At 31.5% G+C, this 18,386-nt stretch overlaps 1 protein-coding gene across 3 annotated transcripts in view; it reads right to left on the bottom strand.

Moving 5' to 3' along the window:
- Nucleotides 1–249: 249 nt before the first annotated feature.
- The window catches only part of LOC138934203 (putative fatty acyl-CoA reductase CG5065), a 21,049-nt gene continuing 2,912 nt past the window's right edge, over nucleotides 250–18,386 (bottom strand). The window contains exons 2-9 of one of the 3 annotated variants that reach the window (XM_070297689.1): nucleotides 17,557–18,184; nucleotides 17,457–17,474; nucleotides 16,551–16,757; nucleotides 10,675–10,914; nucleotides 5,775–6,039; nucleotides 1,720–2,022; nucleotides 1,429–1,636; nucleotides 250–1,352 (exon numbers count right to left, since the gene is read on the bottom strand). In XM_070297689.1, the coding sequence (XP_070153790.1) occupies nucleotides 1,052–1,352; nucleotides 1,429–1,636; nucleotides 1,720–2,022; nucleotides 5,775–6,039; nucleotides 10,675–10,914; nucleotides 16,551–16,745 (1,512 nt within the window). In that variant the 5' untranslated portion in view covers nucleotides 16,746–16,757; nucleotides 17,457–17,474; nucleotides 17,557–18,184 and the 3' untranslated portion in view covers nucleotides 250–1,051. Of the gene's footprint in view, nucleotides 1,353–1,428; nucleotides 1,637–1,719; nucleotides 2,023–5,774; nucleotides 6,040–10,674; nucleotides 10,915–16,550; nucleotides 16,758–17,456; nucleotides 18,185–18,386 lie in introns of all 3 variants that reach the window. The other 2 variants (XM_070297688.1, XM_070297690.1) reach the window with 2 other exon arrangements.

Raw genomic sequence — 18,386 nt, 5'->3', positions numbered from 1 at the left:
CAGCTGGTCTTATGACCAGTTAATTTTAATGACGATTTTATTAATTGAAAACCATGTACCTATTTTCCCCCAAGATTCTAAAGTCTCTATTGCGTTTATTTGGAAGCAAATCGAAAGGAAAATTTTTATATATTTCAATGTCATCCATTGGAGATATCCGTTTCAAAATATTTTGATACGGTTTTTCAATTTTTGCAATAAATCGTAAATCTAAAGAAAATCAGATTGTATAAAATATCAAAGCTTATTAGTTTTTAATTTTTGTAGTTATTAAAATATTTATCAAACATTTATCATTATATATATAAATAATGCATAAAAAGTATAATAAAGTTTCCAAATATTGGCACGTTTCTTCATTGACAAAATATTATAAAATTACATTGTCTCTCACGTAATACAGCACAAGATAAGATTCAACGTAGTTATGCAGAAAGAAGCCAACTCCAAAAGTAATATTCTTGTACCCAAGTTATAATAAAAGGAGATCAAAAATAAAATTTTACAATAGATCGAGAATTGAAAATAAAATATTTCCTCTCTACGTGACATGTAACAAATTTCATTCTATTACATATAACATATGACATTCTACATCTATTCGACGAAAATACAATATATCCAAAAATTATTATTTGATTTTTTTCCATATAACTACGTTACAATTGTTTACAATTGTGGTTTAAGTATAAGTGCATACATTCTAAAATGTAACAAAATATAAAATGTATATACAGAATTGTTTTATAACTTTTAAGTTTCACAGAAGCGTATAATGAATCTAAAATAAGAAAAATAGTTTATAAAAATATAAGTTTTTGTTTCCGAGATACAGAGGACGTAAAATTATTCACGATTGTCACTATAGTGAAAATTAGAACTATGATTTAAATCAATAAAATTTTTTTTCGCGTATAATAAAATTTTTACTTTGTTTTAGAAATCACTACAATCGATTTTTTATTCTGATTTTTATATAGTACGCGTATAGTTGTAACAACTATAGTTAATCGACTTAAGTAAGTTTATATTGTATTAATACTTTATATATTTAGTCATTCGTCTCGACTAGCGTCGCTATAATAGGCTTAGCGGAAATTATCCAGGTGTACATTATCCAAGAAACAAAAATTCCAAACGCTATTTTGAGCAAAAAATCGGCAAAATATAGATACATAAAAATCCATCTCGCACGCGGTAGTGTCGAAGGATCATCCTTTAAATAATATTGTCTTATGCCTAATATATATGCCAACAAATATTCATTCCAAGAGATAAGTTTTGTATCCATGAAAAATGTTTCTTTGTCCAAGGGACACAATCGATGATGCAAATTGTGCAAATTGTCGTTTCTGTAATTAAGTTAAATACAGAATATAAAAAGTAAATCTTGACTGAATTTTAATAAATATAACGAGCTTTTCTCACCGAAAAATCCATTGTTTCATAGTGTAATACTGAAGCAGTTCTAATCCGATGTTCACTCTATTTTGTATTCGTACCATGAAAGGCTTGTTCCCTGTAATAATAAGTAAGATGTCTAATAGATATGCGGGTATAGTGTGCAGCCATAGGACGGCAAACCAGTGTAGAATTTTCGAGGAAGTTAATCTTCCACCTGGATACCAGAGTGGTCCTGAAAGATGAGTAACGTTATGTACATTAGATTCATCTTGTGAAATTCTTCCAGTATCATCGGATTGGTTTAGTTTTTCTTACGCGAGAACGGGTTTGCGAGGACGTGCTTCTTTCCTATTTCTAAAGCGTCGCCCCAAGAAATTGGATTTTCCTGGTTAGCTGTGGCATTTAAGAATATCGGTTTAATAGACTTTTTTGTTCCGACTTGCCAAGCCAGGGCGATCATTGCGTTTATGGCCATATCACAAGGTATCATATCGGTTAAATAATTCGCATTGCAGAGCATCGATCGTATGACTCCTTTACCCGCACCTATTATTAATCCGGTAGGACCATTCATATTGTCCATCCAACCGGGCACCGGTTCCTTCCAAGATGCCACTACTAAAAAACAGGTATATACAATTATCATTTATTGTTAGGACATCATAATCGTCAATATTAGTTACTGGTGACATACCGAAATGTGAACGTTCTTCTATGAAACAATATGTTAAAATATTTTTTGTATAAAGATTTATTAATTATTATTTCATGAAAATTGAAATATGAAAATTAGAGTAGTAATATAACCCTCTCCGTTATAAACTTACATAATTTACAATAATATCAACTTTTATGTCGATAAATTCATTTCAACAGCAGTGATCTGTTACGTCCTGGCGACTACTCGATTCCTTCCTTCCGTGAAATAGTGGCAAGGATCGTCGATTGGCAATAAAAAAGTCTTTCGGTAAATAGAACATCTTGCACCACATGACGTTTTAAATTTTAAACATTTCATCATTTATTAGTAAATATATCTATGAGTAACCGCGAGAAAAACAAGAAGAAATTACGCCGATCAATAGATATTCAATATATAGAAAATTTTTCCAGCGAAAGAACAAATAAACAGCCAAGAAACGATGAAATCACCTTACGAAATATCTAACAAAATAACCGCATCATCATCGATAGAAATCATAGATCTTTGCTATTCACCTCAAAATCACGTATGCAAAGGTCCATTGGAAAATGTTCATCTTCGACCAATCGACGAACTATAAAAAGAGAGCCCGCGAGACTCCATCATCACAGTTTTTCATCAGAGTCACCCGGTTAACGAGTCAGTCCGTTAGTAAGCAAGTCATTCAACAAGTCAATCTCTAAGTCAATTAGTTAGTCAGTTCTTAGTGCAATTATTAAAAATCGCTTACATCGCGAACTGTGACAAGTGTCCTGTTCAACGGCATTTCTCTCGACCACGAACGACAATCTGCAAGTTAAGCTGCCCGTCTTCCATTACTATTTGAAAAAAAGTAAGTCGCTACCAACCAATTTTTCTTTACGCGAATTCCAACTAGGAATTATTACCTATTCGTTTTCTATAGTGAAAAAGATCACCTTGCGCATTTCGATCAAGCGATTTCATTCGCGAACCAATTACATACATTGAGTTTATCGTAGGACACGGAGGGAGTTGGCTGATTCACAAACGATTAGGAAAGTTAACCAATATATCGCTAAAATCAATCACAATTTAATCAAAGCGAATAGAATTGTTAAAATGATTAATAGAATTAACGATCACAATTACGATTCTGCACACATCTACACACATTTTAGTACTCCAAGTTCTCTTCTTTATTTTTCTCCCTCCTACTTCTCTGAATATTTTTCCTTGCCTTCTCTAAACCTATCCTCCTCCCTGCGATCATTCTCTTCAATTTCAATAATGATCCTCAATAATTTTCTCTCTTCCTCTCCTCAGTTTTTCGAATTGGATGGCATAGACAAAGCAATCCCAGATTTTATCGGTGAGCTTCCTGACTTGGAAGCAGAATCGTCCTATCAAGATTAACATAATTTAAAGATCTCCATATCTTCTTCGTTCAATAACCCATTTCCTCACTGACCTACTTTTACACTTTGTTTTTATATTTTTTTCTGAAAGATAATAGAAGATATTGTATTTACCGGCCAGAATTCTAATCTTAACGATAGAGCCTTTCACAACTCAGTCTGGCTGATTTCCCCCGAACCTATATAATACCCGCGGAGAAATAAACTCAACCACACACAAACACACTCACACTTACACGATTAATGTTATCACCTTGTACAAATATATAACATGTATTCGAACTTTCACTTTTCCTAATGAATAAAATTATATTTTTATTCAAATAATTAACTATTTCTTGACCTCTCTCTCATTCCCAGCGAAAAGATTGCACCGAAAAGGGACCACCGAACGAACGTCTGAATAAATAGTGTAATAGCGACCGGAACGATAGTTTATTTAGTTTTCAGACTTAAGAGTTCGTTCGATCCGATTCTTACGTCGCAAGGCGTCTGATTTCGAGATAATTAGAATAGTTGTTGCGCTCATTGATTCACCTTCGAGTCTGAACGTAACAGATCATATAAGACATGAAAATAAAGATATAAAAATATTCTAACAATTTTAAGAAATTAAGGCTCTCGAGTGACAAATTTAAATAATCAAATATTTTTTATCACAAATTTCAAATAATTGCGGACTAGTAAAAGCCAGACGCGGATGGTAGTGCGGCAAGCGAAAGACTCGGGTTCGATTCCCGATTCAGCGATTTTGCTTCGATATTTTCTTCGCGTTCGTTTCTCCAGGGTAAAGAGGGGTTATTATAAATCTCGAATTAAGATTAATTTAAAAATCTTGATATAGGACCAAGTAAATTTCGTGCCCTGTACATATAATCAGTTTCATAGAAAATTTATTTTTCTATGAAACTGACGCACTATCATCCGCGTCTGGCTCTTATTAGACCGCGATTATTTGAAATCTGTGATAAGAATATTCTATTTAAAAAATAAAAATAATTTTGACATTATAAACAAATTGACTGATATTTCCAATAATCTTCTATTATTCTTTTAAATAAAATTTTGAAATGCTAAGATGATACTATTATAATAACATTTTATGCGTGTGATTTATGTGATTAGGAACTATTCAATTTTTCCTGATTTATCCAATAATAGTAATTTCCTATACAGCACAGAACATTGCAATTACATTGCAGTAATGTTACAATCTTGCAAGTTGTAATGTAATATTGTGGAGACATTATTGGAACATGTAATCGTAATATTTCATGAGAATGTTACAGCAACATTCCAAAAGCATTACAAAAAACAGTTTTCGGTAATTGCTAGTTCATTCGTTTACCGCTATGTGGCGTGCATTGCATTATCTAACCTGCATTTAAATTTTAGTCATGATGATTATACAAAGCTTACAAAAAGCGGATAATAAAATTAAAGATATAACTATTTTTATCAGTTTAATTTATCTGATGCGATCCCAATATAGGGAATTTACATATTGAACTGATTGTTCAGAAATCGAATAAATAAGTTAAAATTATGCGTTTATTGTTTACTTAAGATGTAAAATAGAGTCTAATATCTATATAAATAAAATTTCAACTTTTATGAATTAAATTATTTAATCATTTTCAATTTCTTAAACTTGTAAATTATTTATAAAATAATAATGTTAATTAGATAACAGAAAATTGTATAAGAGTTTCCATTCCTATATAAAATCAAAAAGTTGATAATAATTTTTTAATATGCAGGATACTTCAGATTTAAATAGATAAATTTTGAGAATATATATAAAGATATTCAAGAGAGACGAGAAAAAACTCGTTATATTTACGTAAATTCAATCATTTTTTTTATCTCTCTTGAATGTCTTTATATATTCTCAAAGTTTATCTATTAAATTTGAAGCGTTCTGCATATTTGTAACAACGCATTTCAATATTACAAATACATTGCACCGTAACATTGTACTCTTAGACTGTAATCTTACATTGTAATATTTCTAAGGGCGGACATTTCAACATTGCCGCAGGCTTGCAGTAACATTGCAGAAACATTTCGCAACTTCTATGCAATATTACAATGTTTCAATGCAAGGTTTATTTAGGTTGTAATCTTTCGGTGCTGTATGGGTTATTATTAATTTTATTCAAGTTGATTTTCTTGAAAATAAGAAATATTTTTTCATTTAATGATTATTCTATATAACAAACATAAGGATCAACAATCTGCGGTTGGCAGCAGTCGGGAGTAAAAATATATATTTAGCAAGAATTCCTTACCTATCGATGGACGAATAACTCCTACGGGCAGTCCACATCTCGATACGAAATCTTCGCTGAGTGCCTTACTGTAGGCATACGTGTTAGGTTGATCACCCAAAAGTTGTGGTTTGATTGCCTCTAGTGCTTGATCTGTCATCGTATTAACCATATGAATAACAACTTCTGCTGATACGTTAGTTTGATAAGCGTGTTCTTCCAATACTGACTCGCCACATTGACAAAAGGACGTCGAAATGTGTATGAACGATTCGAGTAGAGACATCTAAAAGATATAGGGGAAAGTAGGATAAAGTACTTTTTGAATTTGTCTTCTTACAAAAAATTTTGCCGACCGTTAGTAGCTTTTAGTGAACCTTAAATATAAGAAAATAAGGCCAGTTGCTGAAAAAAAAACTTTTAGTTACCAAAAATAACAAGATTTTGTGGAGAAGTCAAAGTATCCGGTTTTGTCCTACCGGTAGGGTCAAACTAGGTACCCATTTGAAAATATGCAAAACACCGTGTAATTACAAAATCTAGATTTATTTTAATCAAAATATAATATATAGACGTATTTTATTGACAAAAATCAAAAATAAAGATATCTTCTTGTTCGCGACATTGTTGCAGAACTTTCTTCTTTAACTTTTTCACTTTAGGGGTCTTAAAAACTTTTTATTTTAGTGGTTTCTTTTTCTGAGTGTTAATTTTTGTTTCCAACTGTTTTTTGTAGGGAGATAAAGTCAGGATAGTAGCTCTTCCTCTTTTTATTACATGAGATGTGTCAGTATCCAGTTTTGCCCCAACACAAGAAAAGTAACAAATACGGTGGTTGAATATTTCGGCGTACAGAGTGTTGATCGAAACTAATATGATATACTCTCTAATATATACAGAATGCAATGCTGCATTTATCGAAACAGATACTCTATATAGAAAAAGTGCACAACGACTCGATTCTTGCTTCGATATCGATTTTTTTTGTGCTAGAAACTTTGAACTTCTATTAAAAAAGAAATATCGTGTGCGTAGGGGCACGGTTTGTTTTAAAATAATGAATGCACCAATCTACAACTAATAACACAAGCTAGCCATAAATACCAGCACTTATTACGAAAAAACAAAGGTTTAATCCGCCTACCCGGTTTTACTCAACTTTCCCCTACATATAATATTACATGACTCTGTACGTTTGTTTCAATTTTTAAATCTTTATGTAGTTAATTTTCTTTTTCTTTTAATCTTTATTATTTCTCTCAAAGTATAATTATAAGAAAATTAATTAAAGATGTGTTTAGTACTCTATAGTTTTCATGTACATCAACGTAATTTACCATTTTATTTTGAAATATCAATTTAAATAATATGAGTAAATATTATTGATTGATTTAGTATGTATGTAGAGATGCATCTTACATAAAAATATTCCATATTAAAAATTTCAATTTTAATACATAAAAACAATATTTTCTTAAATATGTCTATCTCAACAAACAATAAACAAGAATAAAATATAATTATATTATTAAAACTCAATTAATTTCTATATCTAATCTTTATTTAGTTAATTTTATTTTTCTTTTACTCTTTGTTATTTCTCTCAAAGTATAATTATAGGAAAATTAATTAAAGCAATTTTCTGCAATTTTTTCAATGAGTATAATAGTTTTAGATGCCGATTTCTCAAACTCAACTTTCGTCTGTATTACAAAAGATCATTTGCTTGAAATAAGATTATAAAATAGTCTGACCCACATAATCCGATGTTTAATAAATATCTGTGAGAAATTTCTATTTGAAACTGTCATGTAGAGCTATAAACACAAAAAAGTAATATATTGATTTAATAATTTAAGGAGGAAGGACTTTCGTCGATCAAAAAAAAAATGATGTTTAGAAAGTGTATTTGCTTAAGGTTTAAAATTTTGTGTTTTTAAAATATATAATTTCAATGAAGATATTCAAAAGATTTATAAAATTATAGTACTTTATAGAAATATAGGCACGCACAGAAGAAAACCGGCAAAATGTCCTTTCTTGTGGCAAAAATAACATTCAACATCGCTCTTGTCCCTCGCTTGACCTCTCTGTGTACTGCTTTATGAAGAATGCTTTCCTCTGTGTTTTCTCTGTACACTCGTCTAAATTTAAGAGATAGGAGCAGCATCAAACCACCTCGCAAATTCGAAGTCAACGTGGCGGAACACATTCCAAAAACCTTCAAAGAAGCTACAAGCGGATCAGACGGCGACAAATGGTCGCGAGCCGTTGCTGAAGAACTGGAAGCACATCAGAAGAACGGAACGTAGATTCTGGTGCCACGGAGGGGCATCAAAACACCTATTGATTCCAAATGGGTGTTCAAAATTCTGTACGACACCACAGGAAACATCTGTTGCTACAAAGCGCGATTGTGTGCGAGAGGATTACGCCAACGGGAGGGAGTGGATTACTCAGAAACCTTCTCACTAGTTCGTTACGATTCCCTACGAGTCTTTCTAACCATGGTGACACAGCGAGATCTAGAGATGTCGCAGTTCGACGTGAAGACGGCTTTTCTTCACGGTGATCTTGACGAAGAGATTTTTATGGAGGTGCCAGAAGGTCTGGGTGTAACAACAGTGACGTGATCTGTTTGTTACAGAAGTCGTTGTACGACTTAAAGCAAGCACCTCGGTGCTGGAACAAGTTCACGCACTTCCTTGCGCAATTTGGTTTTAAACAGTGCAATTCCAATCCGTGTAGTTTTCTAGGTCACGTCGAAAACAGTGTAGTATATTTAGCGTTGTTCATAGATGACGGACTGATTGCTTCGGAAAATAAGACTGCTTTAGAGACAGTATTGAACAAATTAAGTGATGAATTTGAAATAACGATAGGAAACGGCAGAAGTTTTGTAGGAGTACAAATAGAAAGAGATAAAGCTAATAAGACATTGTTTATCCATCAATAAGCCTATGCGCTTCACATCTTAGATAGATTCAAAATGAACGAGGCCAAGCCTGTGAGTGTCCCAGCTGATGTTCATGTCTGTCTGAAACCGGCGGAAGACACAAACATTCGTTTAGCAGTTCCCTTTCGTGAAGCTGTTGGCTCACTCATGTTTTTAGCGGTAACGACGCGCCTAGACTTGTCTTACGCTGTTAACAATGTTAGCAAGTATCTCGCAAACCCTGATGAAAATCATTGGCAAGTGATCAAGCGCATTTTCAAATACTTGAAAGGCACCACGCGTTTCGGTATAACTTATAGAGCAGGTGGGAGTGAATCTCAGTTGATAGGCTTTGCAGATGCCGACTACGCTGAAGACATCGAGACAAGAAGGTCTATCATCGGATACGCTTTTTGTCTCGCAAATGGTATAATCATTTTATAATCAATTTATCAATTTATAAAGTTATCATTCTTTTTTTAATTTGTTCGGAAATAAATAAAGTATGATTCAATCGTTTAAAGAAATTGTAATTTCATCAAACAATAAACAAACAATTAAAATTGTTTAAAAAATGATTTTAATATTTAAACCATAATTAAAATTCGGATAGAGCTTATTCAGCACGTCGGTCAAAATACGGTAATTGTTTCGAGTAAGGTCTTTTCTGAATTTTAAGAAATATGATCGGATCTCTCGATAAAACTCTTTGTTGTGACCGCAACAGTGATAATCAGTCGGAGAAGCCCGACCCCCGTCACCCTCACCCCCCAAGAAACGAAAAACTCTCAAAATTATCGAAAATTAGGTAATTATGTACTATAAAGTTCACTCCACAACCAAACTAAATTTTAGTTTTAAATCAGCAATAGGTCTGGGTTAGGTTATATCTTCCGGAAGTCAAGCCCCTCCTACCTATTCCTGATTTAAAACTAAAACTTGGTTTGGGTTAGGTTATATCTTCCGGAAGTGGTGCCCCCCGTAGGGGGGGGGGGGGCGGAATCCATTGCATCGACGCATACATTTTCCGATCCACACGACAATTGTGGGGTCGATTTCGCTTTGCTTTGATAATTTGTGGAGTTTTTCGGTTTTTTGGGGGGTGATGGGGAACGGGCTCCCCCGACTGATTATCGCTGTTGGAATCACAACAAAGATTTTTATTCTAAGAACCGCAAGAAAATTTAAAATTTCGGAAAAGGCTTTATTCCAAATAATTACCAATTAAAATTTCAACTTTAAAGTACTGCTTTTACACGATGTAATAAAAAATATATATCTTTTAAAAATCAATTGTATGTGCAAAGTTCACAAGTCATAGGGATATGTAGTGGCTTTATCACAAAAAAATTAGATCATCTTAAAATACACCTGAAAAAATAAAAACCTCTATTAATCAAGTAATAGAGATATGTTTTTCCGTCATAAATAAGAGTAACATTTCAAGATACGAAATTGCAACGATTAGCGTAATACTATATTTCGCTATAATTTTCAGTTGAGTATGTTATAGTATGTTATGGTATGTTAGAGTATAATTTACAGTTAAGTACGCTATCGAGTAATAAATCTGTTACTTCAAGCGTCGCTTAAAATTTTAATCTTACTCGGTTAATCGATGCTGTGAATACAATTTTTTTGCAATAAGTAACGATGAAAATTCAATATGATGTAATTATACCGGGTCACACTTACACATATAAATGTACTAAATACAGATTGGATACCCTGTTTTAATCGGCGTTTTAGAAAGGGAGCGTAATGATTTCAAGGATGTGTGAGCTGGGTGGGAATAGATAGAAGAGGCTATACCCATTGTTTCTTTTGACCGTCTCCTGATTGGAACGCGCAGTCTATAAGTTTACTTAGATTACATTCTGATATAAACAGTTGGTGATATTGAAAAAGTCATTCATATACGTTCATTCTAACATTATGATGTCATATTGATCGTACTCTGCTAGGTAATTTATAACGAGCATTCACCTGTTTTGCTAGCGCCACGATGTTTACAGTGCCCACAGTATTGGTCTTGACTGCATTTTTCAATGACAGGTCGAATTTCACATTAGCAGCCATGTGAAAGATGATGGAAACTTGGCTGGTGAGACGTTCCTTGTCCGCGACGGATAGAAGGAGTCCCTCCACGGTCGAATCACCGGCTATCACTATCAATTTCTTTAGCCGTTCTGGGTACCGTTCTCTGAGGATTCTAAATGGCTCTTGCTGCAAATACAATTTCCATGAGTCTCTGAGCCTTTCTTCGTTTCTAAAACGGTTTTAAAATTCTGCAAAATATATTCTGAAGTTCTTTAAATTTTTTATACATATATTCTAATTTCTTTAATCTTTTAGTTCTTGTCAGAGCTCTTAAGGAAAATAACATTTTTTATCTGATATTACAGAGAACGTAATTTTAATTGTACACAATAGATTGTGTACTTTAGTTTAAAAAAAAGACATTTTTTGTTTTTTTCATAATACACATTAAGGTTTCAAAAGCTTAATGATTTGTGATTTTTTATAATTGTTATGCAAAATGTTAATAAGAACTTTACATTAGGTGCGTATTATAGACGTCAAAATAAAAAAAATTTATGTAAATATAACGGAAAAAATACTTTTCTCTACCGAATCAAAATTTCCTAAAAATTGACAAAGAAAATCAAAACTTCCTCATATACCATATTTTCTATTTAAAATCACATCAAGAAAGCGAAAATTTTTTTATAAGTACGTACACACACACATATTATTTTTGAAATATTTTAGCGTGTTCGGCAATCAATAAAGCGACGTATATAGAAGTCTATACAGATATTATTAGAGAAGAACATTTTATACGCTTTTTGTGAAAAGTCAAGAATTAATGAAAGCGAAGCGTACATTTCGCAAGGACTTTGCAAGCAATCCGCAAGAACTCTTATTGTGAGATTAAATTATTAAAATCGCACTGGGAGAGGTCGATTAAGCGATTTCTACCGAATGTGATTATAATAGGGAATTATATCTTAACTGCTAGAGAATTGCATCGATATAATAATTACAAAGAAATTATTAAAAATCATCACTTGTACATGACTTAGCTTGTGTTTTGGTAACGTGAGATTCCTCCACATTATGCAATGCCTACAATTTTTGAACCGGAGGTTTCCTGATTATTGCATTGATAGGAAAAACTTTACTGAGTGTCTTGCAAAACCATCGCGTTTTCCTGTATTGCATTTTTTTGACATTTATTTAAATGAACATTTAAAATAAATAAATATTTAGCACAACTTTTTACATAAATTAAATAAAATAGATATTCAAAAAGTTAAATTTATACTATAAGTAAAATTTATACCACGGACAAAATGTTTTCATATTTTGTAATATTAATAATAATATTATAAACGTTTACAATTTCGAACAGAGACATTATTACTGTATGGAGTTTTCAAAACGCATTTTGATTATTTAATAAAGTATATTGTTCTTTCTTCAAATCATTAATTTTTAATCCATTTTTTTTTATATCCATGTAAAATTGTGCCAAAAGCAATTTCTTGAAAAAAATGATTTATTCAAATTCAGAAAAAAGTGTAAAAAAAGGAAAGTTGTAAAAAAATAAAAGAACTTAAAACGATATATGGTATTATTGCTTATTATTATATAATGTTTTTTAATGTTTAATGAATCAAGAGAATGAAACAACACAGTTAAGATTATCATAGTCATACATCCTTCAGAATAAACATCTCTCTTTCAATATTTTCCGCACAAATCAATCAATTACAAAAAATCGATTTATCCTATCCCAGATAGGAAAGTAGCCATTTTGATATCAAATTACATCAAAATGACGTTAAAGAGAGTATTTTTGCTACGTCAATATATACAGGGTGGCCCACGTAAAGTGTTATAAGCTAATAACTTTAAAAATATTTGTCAAATCAAAAAATTGTTTATGGAAAAGTTTCATGTTTTCAAGGGGCCTTTCTAACTACGTAAACATAAAATTGCTCCCACTTCTCCTCTAAAGGGGGCAGGGAGTAACCTTGAAATTTTAAATGGAACGGCCCATTTTTTATTGCATATTTTTATAGCTTATCTCGAGAGCTTTTCAAAACACTATAATAAATACACTATAAATACACTATAATATTTTTTCATTAAGTACTTTTTGAGTTATTTTATATCTTAATCTGACATATTTTGATATAAAGAATAAAATATCTCGTAAAATATTTAGTTTTCGATAATCTTATCACAATACTTTTATGTACAAAATAATGAGACAAATCAATTAGTGTAAAGAAAAAAACAAATAAATGTTAAAAAAATACATTGTAAATAATTACACTTTTTTTTAAAAACAATATTTTTTTTGTACTAATTAATTTGTCTCATTATTCTGTATATAAAAATATTACAGTAAGATTATCGAAAATTAAATATTTTACGAGATATTTTATTTTTTGTATCAAAATATGTCAGATTAAGATATAAAATAACTCAAAAAGTACTTAATGAAGAAATACTTTATTATAATGTTTTGAAAAGCTCTCGAGATAAGCTATAAAAAGTAGGGGTTTCATTAAAAATTTTAAAGTTATCCCCCGCCTCTTTTAGAGGGGGAGTGGAAGCAATTTTATGTTTGCGTAGTTAGAAAGGCCCCTCGAAAATATGAAACTTTCTCATAAACAATTTTTTGATTTGACAAATATTTTTAAAGTTATTAGCTTGTAACACTTTACGTTCTTACATATATTGTACATATATGTATATACATATATACAGGGTGTCTGGTAAAGATTGTGCCAACGCTTGTGAACGAGTAGAGCACAGTAAACTGAACAGAAATGTTCGGTAACATTTTTTTCTATAACGCTTAATAAAGGACTTATTATTGAGTAAAGTCTGGTCAATCAGCGCCGACTTTCAGCCGGACGTATATCGATGAGCCGCCCGTCTGGTAGTGTGCGCCGCCGTAGTGACAGAGCGCTCACACTACCAGGCACACAGCTAAAGATCGGCGCTGATTGGCAGACTTTACTCAATAATAACTTCTTTATTAAGCGTTATAGAAAAAAATGTTACAAAATTTTTCTATTCAGTTTACTATGCTCTACCCGCTCACGAGCGTTGGCACAATCTTTACGGGATACCTTGTATATATACAGGGTGTAACAGAGCAGTATCAGCAGTTTTTTGAAGGAACAACGCATTTTCATGAAAAATGTTTCATGCAAAAGTTGTAGAGCTCTAAGTGGCGCTATATTATATAATAATATTAAATTATGACCTTGAATAGCACTGTCAAGGTCATACTAATATTATTATATAATGCGCCATTTAGAGCTCTACAACTTTTGCATGAAACATTTTTCACGAAAATGCATTGTTTCCTCAAAAAACTGTTGATACGGGCGTTCTGTTACACTTTGTATATGAATGTGCATGCGTGGGTGCGTGCGTGCGTGCGTGCACACATATACATATAAAGTTGATTATCCCAGGTTACAATTAAATAACCGCTTGACCATGAATCGTGCTTGAGCGCAAACAGGTTTACAAGTGCAAAAAAGTTATTTTCATAATTTTTTTCGTCTCTTTTCAAGATCATAATGACGATAATAACAGTTTAGCATAGTTCTATCCGCTCTTTTGTTCATAATATAATAAACCGATGATACAATTTTATCACAATGATGCATTGCAAACGTATTGATTTTCAATACAATTTCTTAGAAACGCATTGCAATGCAGCATCTTAGAAACATTTCTCGATTTTGCACGCGCACTCGCATGATTCAAGGATAAGATTGCTTAGCAAACGTCTTTATATATCGAAAGTTTTGAAAGTTTCTCGAAAGACTCGGGAAGATGATGAAGTAATTCGAAAACTTCTTATGGCGTGATTGATGTCAAGGCAATTCGCGATGATTCAATTCATTTACGGAGTATAATGAAATTATATTAAATAACAATTATCATCGATTTCTGCGTGGGTTTTATTCGATCAATTTTAACATTCATAAAAATCTAAGAACATTTCTATTTATCGTAAATTTAATGTCTTGCGATCAATTACGCGTTATTATAATAAATTATAGACCGACTGTGTATGCACAACAAAATAAAAAATGCAATGAATAAAAGATAAAGATAATGACAAAAATTAAATAAAAGAAAGAATGAAAAATCGATCGTACACTGTCGTATGATAAGATTCTTTGATTGCCATATATACATTCGATAATATTAGTGCCTCTTGTTATTCTTCGTAAAGAGCGCGAGTCTCTTAAAATTTAGAAAAACAACTGCGTTCTATATCGCTGCGTCTGATGTCGCGATGTTCGACGCCTTCAGCGGATAAAGTAATGAAAGCTACGACATATGTGTGAATAGAAATAATGTTTGAAGAGAAAAATTAAAATTGTAATAAATCGTTGCTTTCGAGCTCGGGGATAATCACTACAATAATGCCAGAAAAGGTCTATTGCGTGTCGCATGTTGCTTCATCGTTGATCGAAGTTATTTTAACGACAGCGCATTCGCCAAAGAGATCGTAATGCAACTCGTTCTATTAACCGCCTTAATGGATATGGAAATACATGCGTATAGCTTTGTGCGTGTGTACATTTACGTCGAGATATTCTCGCTTACACCAATAATTCGATGCCATCTTTATTTTCGCTTACATCGACAGGACATAAGCAAATAATATTCGATATCAAATGAAGGTACTTGCATCATGTATTAATGCAAATTATATCAGATCTGTTCTAAAAAATTTCCAGGTTCTAAATTTCGAAAGTCAAATTTTCATCTCTTCTGTGCTACATTACTTTCTGTATTATCTGATACTTTTGGATTAGAGAATTAAGCGCATTTTTAAGATAGAAATAGATAATAATGATAATTCTTGTGTCGCACGATATTAAATTCAGGTAATACTTAAAGATAGATTTTTTTAATTTCAGCATATCTTTTGTTAAAGACTTAATAACATCAACATTCAATAAGGATAACAGAATGTACATATACATCAGCTTTATAATAATTCTTCAACTGAGGTATTTGTTTAAAAAAAATATTATCTTTTAAATTAACTTTTACTAATTATAAGAAAACGTCGCAATAATAGAATAATCGAAGAAAATTTCGAGATTTATAATGTGTAAATAATATCTATATTTAAATATCTAACTAACTTATGCACCTCTGTAAGTTAATTATTATTACTTTTTAAATCTTCAATATTAAATTTATTTGAATATGTTATTGCTGTTATTAAAGAGAGAGAAAGAGAGAGAGAGAGAGAGAGAGAGAGAGAGAGACAGAAAAAAGTTCTATTTTTATAAAAAATTGATTTAAATATTACTATGATACTATTATTAAAAAACGAATTCATTGGTTAATCAAGTGATTTGTAAGATAATTAAGGCTGATTGTACATAAGTGGTAAAAAATGTACAAATCTTATGTCAACTTATTGCATTCTTAAGCAATAAACTTGAATAATGAAAAAACTACTGATGTTGATATTCTTTGCATATGTATATCATTTGGATTTATGCTTGCGCGTTTTCAAGTCGATCATGTACAATGAGTCTACATATTTACGTATTACGACGTTACAATCTACGTATTTTAATTATATTCCAATTAATGCGCAGTAAATCGCAATTGAATGCAATTATTAATTTCATACGCGATGATAATAATAATTTAAAAAAAAAATAAAAACAGCGTTCTTTACTTTTATTTCAAAATAACCAATTTTGTCTATTCATTTTGTTTTCTCTCTCTCTCTCTCTCTCTCTCTCTCTCTCTCTTTCTCTAATGAACGAATAAAGTAGAGATTGTTGCGATACCTGTAATATGAGATGCAACCTTGCTTGCGAGTCAACGCCTTTCTTTCTCCTAATTAATAAAAATATATCGCCAACGTCGGGACAGCTAAATAGTAATTTAGAGATCAGAACCTTCCCCAAGAATCCGGTAGCTCCGGTGACAAGGATATTTTTATTAGAAAACCATTCGGATATCGATGGAAATTTTGTAGCCATTTTTTGAGAGAGCTGAAAGATATATTAACAAAATATTTGTCAGAAAAAAAAGGAAAGATAGATAAAAAATTATGACTTGCATTCTTTAAAGACTTTATTGTTGCTTGTAATTTTAGTTTAAGAATTTTTATTGGATCTTTTTTTATTCTTCCCTTACTCTATTTTATATGATATTCGTTACTTTTGTATTTATAACAATTAAAAAAAATTCGCAGCTCGCTAACAAACATTTAGCATAGACATATACATATATCTGACATGAATGCTTTTATATTGTATATAGTGCTACTTTATTAATATTCTATACAATGATTATTTCTCCTTCTTCCTTTTTCTTAATGAATCTTTAGCTTTTATGATTGATAAAAATATTCATTTTTATATTTAGTTGGTGACATAGCGCTATTTAAAGGATTACAGTCACAAAGTGTCAATTATATATTTAACTATTATTATAAAAAATAAGATAAGACACAAGCAAAATGTCATTGTGTTATGGAAGAAAATTAAAAAAAACAGACTAAATAGAAAAGAACATAACAGCAACTACAAAATCACATATATCACATCAGATGCTTCTTAAAAAAATTGTAATTTGACCTTTTATTTTAAAATTTTAATTTTCAAACAGTACTACTCAAATTATTATATATGATATATTTGTCGACTTTGATGTATTTATATGTTTCGATATGCAATATGTGTACTTACTTGCTAAATTAGGTGTACCTGAAAAAATCGATAAAAATTTTTACCAAAAGCACGCAAAAAATCCAACGATCTAAACGATTTTTTTAAATAGATATTGTACACTGAAAAAGCGAACACTATCGGAAGAGTTAAGTATGTCTTAGAGAAGATTTTTGTCCTATCGTTCCATATCGTGAGAACTGTTAGAACGGACTGAATGCTGATACGACAAAGACGATGGCTTTATCCCTGTTCGGCTGATGGCGCTGTCATTCCTCAGACTTTCTTGCGATTTTACCTTTGTCCAGTGTAGATCCGGTGGGCGAAGGCTCGAGGACGATAGCCAGTTCTCAGGGTCTCTCGCAAATTTCCTCCTTTTATCTCTTACTCCCCTCCTCTATACAGCTCAGTGATGGGACCGAGTGAGTCCATTCTTTTCAGTCGCGTTGCGAGGAGGATTTTGTCTTGTTTGTTCACATATTTTAATATTTTAACATATTTTCTGAAAATTTTATCAAGATTTTGCGGTAAATTATTTGGTATTCGCTGATAATACAATGCACGTTCATTCATTTACATATGGAAGTAATTTTGGATTCGAGTCGAGATTCATGATATCGCTACCCGCTGGTGACAATATAAAAAATAATGAATTTTTCTGGGCTCGTTCCGATGATTCCGCGACCTTGTAAATATGCTTGTGGTACACAAACAGCGGTCGACCATTTGAGATGCTACTTTTTTTATCTCTGCAATAAAAAAAAAATTTTTCATCTCGTAAACTTGATTTTAAAAACATTAAACTCATATTTAAAATATATCTAATCGAATATCGTGTCAAATTACTTTTTTATTTACAAATTAACATTCAGACATAAAATATTCGAATAAATTACGTGATCAAACAGGCAAAAATTTCGGTATCTTTGATGACACAATATAAGAATGGTT

This window comes from Polyergus mexicanus, unplaced genomic scaffold (assembly GCF_030449975.1).
Source record: "Polyergus mexicanus isolate NDT 795.1 unplaced genomic scaffold, iyPolMexi1.0 SCAF_6, whole genome shotgun sequence".
NCBI lineage: Eukaryota > Metazoa > Arthropoda > Insecta > Hymenoptera > Formicidae > Polyergus > Polyergus mexicanus.
The sequence above is the reverse complement of the archived record's forward strand: the minus strand, read 5'-3'. Positions and strand labels throughout refer to the sequence as shown.